General features: G+C 38.7%; 1 protein-coding gene across 1 annotated transcript; it reads right to left on the reverse strand.

The window, feature by feature from the left end:
* Positions 1 to 1,504: 1,504 nt before the first annotated feature.
* On the reverse strand, positions 1,505 to 10,485 carry tmem276b (transmembrane protein 276b). Its single transcript, XM_042412368.1, has 4 exons — positions 9,722 to 10,485; positions 5,398 to 5,511; positions 3,514 to 3,651; positions 1,505 to 3,294 (listed from the first exon to the last, which is right to left on the reverse strand). Exons 1-4 carry the CDS (start codon positions 10,116 to 10,118, stop codon positions 3,047 to 3,049), a joined length of 897 nt encoding a protein of 298 aa, XP_042268302.1. The 5' UTR covers positions 10,119 to 10,485; the 3' UTR covers positions 1,505 to 3,046.
* Between the last annotated feature and the right edge of the window lie 853 nt (positions 10,486 to 11,338).

The raw sequence follows: 11,338 nt of genomic DNA on the forward strand, positions 1-11,338 counted from the left end.
CAATTGTGCTTCAGTCCTAACAACACATTATACTTGCACCATGTACTTATACATACACTTTAACGCTTACAGTAACACTTGTATTACTGAGCATCCGTTTGGGTGTGAACTTTATATAACCAAAACACCAAACAGTATTGCATTCTGTGAGTTGTAAGGACATCAGAAAATACACTGACTCAACAGTCAGTGTAATGAACATAGATATAAACTTGTTTTATTTCTATGATAATTGTATTTTCATTCATGTCCTTGTTACCGACTGACCCTTAACACACACCATGATATAAACCCAAACTGTTTGTAAAAGACACAACAGGGTGCTTATTACATGCTCAAGTCATTTTTGCTCCCATATGTGGCCTTGCAAACATACAATGTATAACTCCACCTGTATAGACTTCAGGTTCACAGACTTTTAAGAGACCCAGCAAAGTGCAAAGATTGAACAAGACACTGAAGATGCAGTTTTCAACCATGCCTCAGTTAATTTCCTCGTCTTCTGTTAAGTGTTTGCCTCATGAGGAGGTCAATGGTGACGGTGAAAGGACTGAACATCACACACAGTGTTGTCAACACACATTATAACACTTTTTTTCTAAGAAAGTTAATTGACATAGCTGATAACATCTCTCATGACTCATCTCCAGCAATCGACGTTATAAAAACCTCATTACACATGGCTGTAATATTTTTGAATCATGAACTTGTAGTGAATTTGAAAATATGACAATTGAAAATGAATTTGGTTTGATGACGGAGGGGAAAAAAAACAACAGAAAACTAACTGCTGTGAGTCATCATCATCCGAGAGTGGCACCAGGAGAACTGTTTCCCCCCTTTCACGCAACAAACTAACCTGCTCTGTTCTGTTTTCAAAACCTGTTACTGTGCCCCCATCCTACAAACTATGGAGTGTATTTTGTAAGTTAGTACACAAAAACTGGTGGATTTTACTGATCTGTGCTAAAAACACATGATTCAAGTTGAACTGGTAATTTGAAACACTTTCAATTTTAATCAAAAATGTTTTTTTTTTACAAGAATGTGTTACTTTATTTTTGTTTTGTTGTTTTCAAAAAAGAAACTAACTATGTCCACATATTTTAAAAAAAAAAACATTAGTGTCCATTAACACTTAAAAACCAAGCCATTTTAGTATGCATACTTGTGATTTTAAGTGTACTTAATTTTGTAATTTTCAGGTGTTAATGCACCAAAATTAAAAAACGCAATATCGTGTGTATTTGGAACACAGCTTTTAGTGTACAATGCTGCATTCAAGGGCTTTTCTAAATGATTATTTGTGCTTTTTTTTCAACATTAAATTAGGAGGTATTTTCAATCCAACAATTGAGTTGCAGAAGTATGGAGTAATGGAATATCCTGCCATTAGTACCATCTGATGACTCAGTGTAATGGCACATCATTGTGTACTGAAATTTGTAAATGTATTTTTCCAAGTTGTCATGATAGCCCCTGTAAGTGTTGTATTACATGCTAATAAAAGTCATGGATCATGCCATGAGCCTTAACTGAATGTGCTGTCCAATCCCCCATGTACAAAAAAACTGTTATGACATAAATGATTTCCCGTGGCTGCTTGTTTTATTGTTTCAGCCGTTACTGAGTCAGATTTGAGTCAAGACAGGATGACACGGCCCTCGACCATTGCGTGATGTTCTTATGTTAGTGTAATTAGTGCAGATAAGGATTCAGAATGCAGCTTGTGCTTTCATTTTAAGTGGGATCACTGAAAATATTGCATTTGTCCCCCTAAAACTGCTTCACTTGCTTGTATTCAGAGTATTACACAAAAGGCTGACCAGTATTAAGGGTAAACAATTCACCGCAGTTTGGTTTCTTGTGTTGCTCTTGTCAGGTTATGATTCAGTTGTCAGCAAACAACTGGGTCTGACAGAGCAGTAACAGCACAGCAGCATTAAGTCACAGCTCAGCAGTTACCGTGATTTAATGCTTTCTTTTACTTCTCAGTTCTTCTTTTCACTTGGTACCACAAAATACCTTCATGTTGCTGAATCCAATAATGGATTCATGCTCTAAGAACCATTCTTTAACACTTTTTTCTTCAATGTGTGAAGCGGCAGAGCTTAACTTTGCACACGTCTCCATACAGTCAACCATCATTACCTCTAAACAAACAGAAAACAAACATTCTTATTCAAAATCTACTTTACACAAACAATGATTTGGATCTACATAGAGATGCATTTTGCACATATAGAATCTTTAAAGAAGCATCAAACGATTTGCTCTTCAACGCAAATTAAGTTCTGTGTATTTTATCGTACTGACCACGCTGCTAGATCCATCGTGTGCTCTGCAGAGACTGCAGACGTCTACCCCGGGGCTAATGTTTGATATCAGTAAGTGTGCTACACTAAAGATAAGCAACGGGCAGTCAACGCCAGATTTTTTTTTTCTTTACGAACAATAACACAGCACACATCACTCGACTGAAAGAGGAATGCTGACAGGATGCTCTGGCCTGATGTTTGTGTGGTTGTTCCTTTTGGAGGATTTCTCTTATGATTCATCCAGAGTAAGTGAGCATGTGTGGAAAAGCTGGTGTGTGTGTGTGTGTATGTGTGCTTGTTTGTGCCTGCGGGAGTGTACTGTATGTGGCAAATGCATTTAAGAGAGCACCATTTTAAGACAAATTCTCCTCAGAGAAAACAGTCACCTTTAGATCGCCATAAAGTCAGCATGTCAAAAATCAGAACAACAAAAAAAAAAAAGAAAGTCTTTTTGTGCTATGAGAGCGATGCCCCAGTCGTACGTTAGGTGTTACTCTTATTGTCCCTGGAGTTCCCTTGGGGGTTTCGAGAATAGGTGTGTGAAGTTTGTCGTTACTATGCTCCCTCTGTCACAACTCAGGCACACTGAACACTGAGGGGGAGATGGCGATGTTGAGGGTGGTGTGAGATGGTGATCAGACAAAAAACTGTTTCAGAGTCAAACATCAAGGTTGGAAGGGTGTGATTTGTGCGCTCCGTGGGTCAGTCGCTACGGCGCCTCGGTCCTGTCACACGGTTCCATTCTCTTGCCTCGGCTTGTGGGTTGTTGTGCGAGCGGGCGTGCTCAGGGAGGGGGCCAAGGTGCAGAGGAAGCCAGCCAGCAATGTGAGACCGAGGCCCCCCCAGGCACAAAACATGGACCAGCCATAGCCATGGCTAATGTCCTCAGGGAGGCCGTACATGTAGCGGGGGTAGCGGGATAACTCGAAGTTGATTCCTGCCACACATGTGCACAGGGAAATGATGCAGCATGTTCCTGTGTGAGCAGAAGAGACAAATAGTGATTATTCAGTTCCTACATGTAATGTGCATCTTACTGCAGGACAAGAATCATGTTACTGCAGGGCATTGATCTACTGTCTCATCTTAACCCCAAAATGCTCTCAGCTGTCACCAACTAAAAACAGAAATTGCATAAATTGGATTTTGTATGCATGCTTGCGTGTGGATGTGGGCATATGTGCTCTCACAGTACCTCCCATGAGAAAGAGTAGCCCAGCTACATATTGCATGAGGTCATGCTGCTGGCAGCATCCCAGCACTCCAATGATCCAGCCAAAAAGAATGATGGACACGGCCATGCCCACAAAGCCAGCCGTCATTCTTCTTAGATCTGCAAGCACAGGTGAAAATTTAACTTTCAGGTACTGAAAAGAGAAACTGACAGTTATCTTTTAAACTGGTAATTAGTCTGAAAGGTTAATACCGTGAACAAATCATTTTATTTATTTAAAACCTTTGAAAACGCATAGAGGGAGAACCCTCATTTCCAAATGTGGTCCCAACAGTTACAATGGTTGCTAAAAGGAACTAAGAGGACATTTTAACTGTTGTCCTCATTTTACTTACAATAATATATAATGACAATAAAGGAATTAATCCAGCAGTGCAGTAAAGCTGGAATTGACAAGTTGTATCCCTCAAACTAAACCAACGATGGTCGAGCATCAATTGTCTCACCGTTCTACCGCTAAGCAGGATGTACTGGATGATAATGACAGCAGTAATAAGTATAGAGTTAGAACTGTGTTCCTAATATTTTGTCCACTCCGTTAACATGCATGAGGGGGGCAAAATATTAGGAACACTTTTCAATATAATGTACACCAGTACACCACCACCACCCACTACGACCTCAATAATAAACATAAAGTATAATTATCACCTTTCTGACAATGTCAGGAAAAACTGAAAATGTATCAGCTTCTAAAATGTAGAATTTATGGCAGAGCTGTTGTATTGGATTGAATCAGATTTCACAGGTGTTCCTAATAAAGTGCTTGAGGAGTGTATCTAATATTAACACTTTGGTATAGCTTGTTTCAAGACAGAACATAGCACGGCAGACCCACAACAATATCCAATGTAAAAATGAAACGAATCAGGCACATCTCTACTGAACATAAAACAACACACCTAGAAGCGATAAGATAAAAGTAACAGTACATCATACAGAAAACCACTACTGACGATATCCAAGGTCAGACGACTCCTGCACCCTCAAGTGAGACATAAAAGCCTATCCCTATGTTTAAAGTCGAGATTTAAAAGAAGAAGCAGATCTTTGCAGCCTAATGTCCCCTTGATAAGCCATTTGAAAGGCAATGGCTCACTAATAGTGATGACCTGATAACCTCTGATCATGAGTCTAAATGTGGGAGAGAAGGGCTTAGAAGGTTATTGATCTGTTCCACAGCAAAACATAGCTGTGCCTAAAAAATAAAAAGTATAATCTTACAAACAATGAACAGGTAAACAGTGAAAAGAGGTTAGCATCACAATTGTGCTAGTTTGATAAGTTAAAGCTGCTGCAGCTGTGGATGAGAGAAAGACTCCTGATTTATAGAGGATGGGAGGAAATAACAGCACGGGATGAGAAAGGTGTGATTTTATTTCACTAGTTCTACTAAAAAATAAACCAATTCAGGTATTTTATGAAATGGTGAAAACAAGATGGACAAATAGCTTCAGCGCTGTGTCTGTGAATAATGTAACTTAGAATAAATGTACAAAGAGAATAAGAAAGGACCCAAAATCATGCCTTGAGGCACACCAAATTTCACACGTCTCTGAGTCAAATTAAACTCCTTGTTGTCTAAAGAGATACAGCTTTAAAATAGCTATTGGACAAGAAGACTTAGAATTAAGCATAAGCCATTAACAGCTGGTAGAAGATGGATTTTCATCTTTTTCTTTTTTTTTTCTTTTTCATCACTCAAAGAGAAAGTTAATTGGACACAGAAGAAGCAGAAAGCAGAAAAATAAATGTGGATGAACAGAAAAGATACAAAGAACAAAATAATCAGCTGACTGAACCAACAAGTTCAACAACTCCACAGAAAAACACATTCAGACTTACGGAGTGCGTGCCACTCATCCTGTCGTATGGTCTTTGTGATGTTGATGGGTAAATTTCGTGGGAGGATGGACGAAGAGTAGTGATACTTGACTGGGGTACATCTTTGAATTATCCCTGGGAAAAAAAAATGCGAACAGTCATAACTGGAGCACAAATATCCTTAATTCAAGAAGAGAAAATTAAGTCAAAATCTCATTCTGAACCTTTAACACACTCGTGGAATTATGAAATAACACACACACATGCACACACAGTGGAAAACCTTCATATTTGTTCTATACCCTCGCTGAGTTTTAATTTTCTCTGTTAGCCTTATTAACCTCATGTTCCAACCCTCTCTTCATTCTTATTATGGGAGGATTAGGAAACAATATGGAATATGGATTATTCCAACAAAGGCTACATAAAGAGCCTTAATTGTTCTCATTTAAAGTAAAAATGTCTTCATATTTACTGGATGGTCAGCACAGTAAACTGCAGACCAAATTAGCTGCACACACACAGAATTAAATGGTTTTTGGGGCACGAGTATGAGGTCCAGCTCCTAGTCTATGGAAAAAGGTTTAATACTTTTTATCAGTGTCCCTGCACCTTATTTGTTTTGTAATTTCACATTTAAGGGAAAAATGGGGTGATCTCTACTATACTTTGCGTATGTTACAATAGGTTATATCTTTCTTTCTTTCAGTCGTTAGATAAATCTCTCATAATGTTTGTCAAAGCTTTTACTTCTGTTAATCTCTGATTTTAAAGCACGTTCCTTCAGAGGTCAGGTTTGTGATCTCCTAAACTTTGATCTCCAGGTTCTTTGTTAATGACTCCCAAGGATTGAATGAAGGAAGATGTTTTTACGTCAGGGTGATTCTTTGAGTTCAAATATTCAATGTTTTCCAAATGGAAGCTGTTACAGCAAAGCCGAAAACCAAGTTTCAACTCAGCACCAGTGCACTCAAAACTGTTTCTTATGGAAACAAAGTATAGCACCACTTACAGCTAACTTTATATCATGTCTTTAAAAAATCAGCGCTCTTACTTGGACTACCAACTGGATCACATCTGTCTTGAATGCAGTTTCCCACCAGAAATAACTTTCCATCTCATGTTGAGAACATTTAATTCCAGGAGAGAATCAGCTTTCGAAATCAATACGAAATTGTGTTTTGACAACTACAAGTGACAACCTGAAGGCAAAATTTTAAGTGTTAAATTGACAGGGTTTAAGTACAAACCTGCATAATGTAACAAAACAACACTCATTGACAGTGACAATTTGCTGTATGTGGAGCATGTAATAAAAACTATGTGTCAGTTTAACTGTCAGTGTGTATGAGTCCACACCAGCAGATTCAGTTTAACACAGAAAAATGTTATTTTGCTTACAGCGTTGCTGTCACAACACTGTGATCATCAAGACTCTAATCATGATTAGACAGACATCAGACACCTTGTGCACCATCAAACTTCACAAATTAGAGCACTTGAGAAAATAATTTACAACACATCACGTTTCGTGTTAAGAAGCGTTCAATTATTAAACATTTTGCAGCTTTTATCTTTCAAACTGTCTGATTCTGAACACAGTTTTGTAAATTGCATCAATTGAATGCTGCACATGTAAGTGCACTGACAGAGTTTATAATAAGGAATGCCTCACATTTCTGACTTGCTGTTGACATCTGATCTCTCTTTATGTGTTAAATCTTGGTCATCCTGCTTTCAAACTGAAGAGCATAATCACAAGTAACTTGCTTGAGTAGCTATTAGTGTGCATGTGCCATTATAGCTCTGAAATTAGCCTTTTCAGAGCTATTTTCATGTTCATTTAGGTGCAGTTATATGTGATTTGAACGTCATATCACTTCGACATGTGTATCAGTTGATGTCATTTTACTTGTGCAAAATAGTCTTCAATGTAGTGAGTGTGGCAATGAGAGAGGAAAGATTGGGCGCAAATTATGCCGTTTTTTCAGTGGCCATTATGGTTGATCTCTGCACAGATGTCAGTGTCAATATTGGCACTAAACATTTATATACTGTATATTTATACCTAAAATCTACAAATGTGAGCTTAAGAATCAGACAAGACCGAGTTAATTGACTAAAATCAAGTGTCAACTACATCGCATGTGCATTTCCAAGGCCACTACAACTAATAGTGAATGGTTACCATCGTATCTTTAATCGAGTGAAATTCAAATCTTCACCTACGTTGTTGCTGCATGGAGCTCAGCATGATGAATAAGGTGCTGGAGCTACTAGTATCAAGCACTATTATAGGATAGGTTCACAATTTTTCCAAGTCTGTCTTAAAACAACAGTCGGGTGCCCAAATGAACATTGAAACAGGTTTTTCTTGCTGTAATCATTCCTCCTGTTCATACTGACCATTAGAATATCCTTTCATAATGCACTTACAATGTAAGTGATGGGGGACAAAATGCACAGTCCTCGTTCTGAGTAAAAATGTATTTACACATTTATCTAAAGATAACATGAGGCCTCAGCAGTCTGAGTTAGTCAAATAAAGTGGATATCTTTCACAGTTACAGTCTTTAATTAAAAAAAAAAATCCCTCTTTGTGTCTCGATGGACAGTGTTCAAAGGATTGTAACAAAAAGGGACATTTGGCACCAAACAGACAGTAACTTTGAAAGATAATGAATTGATTTGACTAATTTGGACAGCTGAAGATGGCATATTAGCTTCAAATACACTTTTAAATACATTTTTGTGCAGAAGAAAGCTTGTGGATTTTGTCCCCCATCACCTAAATTGAAAGTGCATTATAAAGGGATCTCTTAATGGCCAGTATGAACAGGAGGAATGATTAAAGCAAGAAAACCATGTGTCAATGTTTATTTGGGCATCTGACTGTTATTTTAGGACAGACTTAAAAAAAATCCCGTCCTTTAACACATTGTATTCATGTGACCAGATTAATTGTTTGGCAGTTTAACACCACATACCAGCTACGGACACAATAACATGAACACATGATGTACAATATTTATATGATACAACCGCACACAAAAGATACGCTTCAAAAAGCTATTTTATATATATATTTTTTATTTATCTATTTTTTGCTGAGACTGTGTGTACGAACTAGTATGCAAACCAGTTCAAGAACAGGACTGAGTCAACACCTTTCTGAAATGATGTCAATACAAACAGTAAAATAACGAGCTTCATAAAAGTAGTATATATACATATTGCAGAGGTATTGCATTGGAGTGATGTGTTCATGCTATAGATCCACTCCTGTAGGACTGAGCAGTGCAGTACTATAAATTAATACTACAGAGCTGTTTTGTCATGTACCTGTACATTGTGTGTGTGCATAATATCTGTACTCTGGTACTCTATAATGATTTTTGAAATTCAAAACTGTACGCTGTGAAATGTAGATTCTCTCAGAGCACTATAGAGCCGCTAAATTAAAAAAAAAATCTTTTAAATAGTCATTTGCAGATATACTGAGACAATTCAATTGTTAACCTGAACATAGAGCAGCATTAATCCTTGTTTCTAGTTTGGTTAAGTTGTGTATGCTTGGAAGAAGATGGGTTTTAGGGACAACATGGTGTCCAGAGTCAATGTTTGGAAAAGAAAACTATCCATAATGTTTCATTTGGGCTGTTTTAAGGTGTAATTTGAATCGAGGTTCATCTACCTCCACTGTGACGGCTTTAATTACGACAATAATAAGTGAAATCCATGTTTTCTACACAGCGAGGCTCCTCTTTTTATGCATCTTCTTAGTTTCTGGACCTCTCTCTGGATCAGGTGTATCCTGGATGGCCCTGAACTATGGCCTCTCCTGCTGTTCAGTGAAGAGGGCTGTATATTGTGTTTCTCTGTTGTGGCCCAAAAATAAATTCAAACCATATTTATCAACAATTCACCTCCTGCTGCACTATATCCAATCCCCATTTAATGACATGCTGTGCAATTAACCTTTTAGGAGAGCTTGTTTACTCTTCTACATGACGGTAAACGGGATTCAGAAAACAGAAGGAGCAACTGAGACCGGCCATTATCTCAGAAGGAGGAAGAGGAGGCTCACTCAGCACCATGGACAGCGAAATTCACAAATAAAGAGAGGAGCCATATGCTTCTGAAAAGAAGACATCCTTGTCTAGTTTTATAGCTTTAGATTTATGAAAAGAGACACATTTGAGTGTGAGAGGAGAGCCTGGGCCTCGGGATCATCCTGTGTTTGTGTCAGGCTAGGTGTGAGCTCATCGCTGAGCATTACGGCCTGGTGCTCACAAGAAAAAAAAAAAAAAAAAAAAAAAAAAAAAAAAAAAAGCAGGCTGCTCACCTTTGTAAATAAGGTCCTCGGTTTCCAGGTCGAATCCTTCCCGGTGACACTTCCTCCAAAGCCCGGAGATGGTGGAGTTAAACTGCCGACTGCAATGGGACTCCATAGCAGACACCGCGGCCAGAAAGTGCCGCTTCCCCCTGATGAGAGCACCAGCATCTGGGCCGTCACCTTTCCTCTCCGCGCTCTTTGGAGGCATCTGGAGGGGGAGGTTGTGGTTTGAAATGTAGATGTAACCCGGGTCGTTTCTCTTGTTGGCATAGTTTTTACACCTCTCTCTGTGTCTCCTCGCGTCGGTCTCGTACCAGTAGTCGGTGCAAATCGCCATAGCGAGCAGCCCCAGCGCACAGAAAGCCAAGAAGAGCCCTGTGCTGGTTAATATTTTCATAGCGGCCATCTTCCCCGCTTGATGGAGAGCCCAAACAGTCGCAAGAAGGTTCCTCCGTGGCCGCGGTGGTGGTACCGCGTGAAATAAATCACGACGGCACTCACAGCCTCACGCGGTCCTGCACGGGGAGCATGATGATGCAAGGCCAGTGTTGTCTGGACTGGATGCTGCGGTCTATTGTTATGGTACCCGGTGGATGCAATGTTGTTCCCACCATCTGTTATGGTAGCTACAGGAGGAGGAGAGGGGATGGATGGCGACCAACGCTGTGAGGAGGCAGGGGAAGGGGTGTAGTAGCACTCTCTCTCCTCCAGGTTGTTGTTGCGGGATGGGGGAGCAGACAGGAATGTGCTCTGTTATGGGGGGGGGGAGTGGTCATTTGTGATGCTTGAACGGCCACATTTTTTGCTTTGGGGAACATGTTAAAATACAGGTGCAATACAAGGAGAATTTTATTAATCCTTAAAAAAGCAATAATCATTAATTTTCCTAGTTTGCAAATGAGTTCTTGAACAACAGCAAAACAAAGTGGTTGCTATAAATTATGAGTTTACTCAGACAATTAACTGGATGCCAGTTTAGGCTGTAGTATCTGTGTCCCATATGTGTCCATCCTTACATGTTTAAAACCTTGTTTGAATATCAAATGTAGTTTTAGAAATTAAATGAATAATGACTCATGCAGATTTCCTCCTAATTCATAGGTCACCATATAAACATATAGACTTTAGGTCCATTACATTCAGTTGTTAAACTATATCATATATACAGTATATACAAATTCACATAGAGCTTGGTGAACAGCATCTTATTATATTTAATTTGCAGTTTTGTAAGTTTTCATTCATAGTATTTGCTTTTATTGTCCTGCGCCCCAGTGATTATTGTCCACCCTGTATAAATAAAGGTCAAATGAATGCATGAACAAATGTTTATGTTTGCAATTACTTGTTTTCTCTCATTATACAGTACTGTAGTGTACAGTATACCACAAGTATGTAGAGAGGATTAGATTATGTAGTATTCTACATAATAATGTAGTAGGCTATAGTAATGCTGTTGTATGTTGTATAGTGTTGTAATGTGTACTTTTTCCTGGATTCTGAATGATTATCTTTATACTGTAACCCTTGTACAACCTTCTTTGACAATACTGCACTTAATTATGATCATGTCAATAAAGCCAATTTGAACAGGACCTTCTCACATTTTGAAAAGCACAGGTGTTA

This window comes from Thunnus maccoyii, chromosome 1, assembly GCF_910596095.1.
Source record: "Thunnus maccoyii chromosome 1, fThuMac1.1, whole genome shotgun sequence".
Lineage (NCBI taxonomy): Eukaryota > Metazoa > Chordata > Actinopteri > Scombriformes > Scombridae > Thunnus > Thunnus maccoyii.

Excerpts from the sequence above, each read along its gene's own strand:
- tmem276b (XM_042412368.1), bottom strand. The coding sequence starts at position 10,118 with ATGGCCGCTATGAAAATATTAACCAGCACAGGGCTCTTCTTGGCTTTC. Across the intron at positions 3,652-5,397 it reads GGATGAGTGGCACGCACTCC|ATCTAAGAAGAATGACGGCT; the intron begins GTAAGTCTGAAT and ends CTGTGCTTGCAG. Across the intron at positions 3,295-3,513 it reads GCTACTCTTTCTCATGGGAG|GAACATGCTGCATCATTTCC; the intron begins GTACTGTGAGAG and ends CTGCTCACACAG.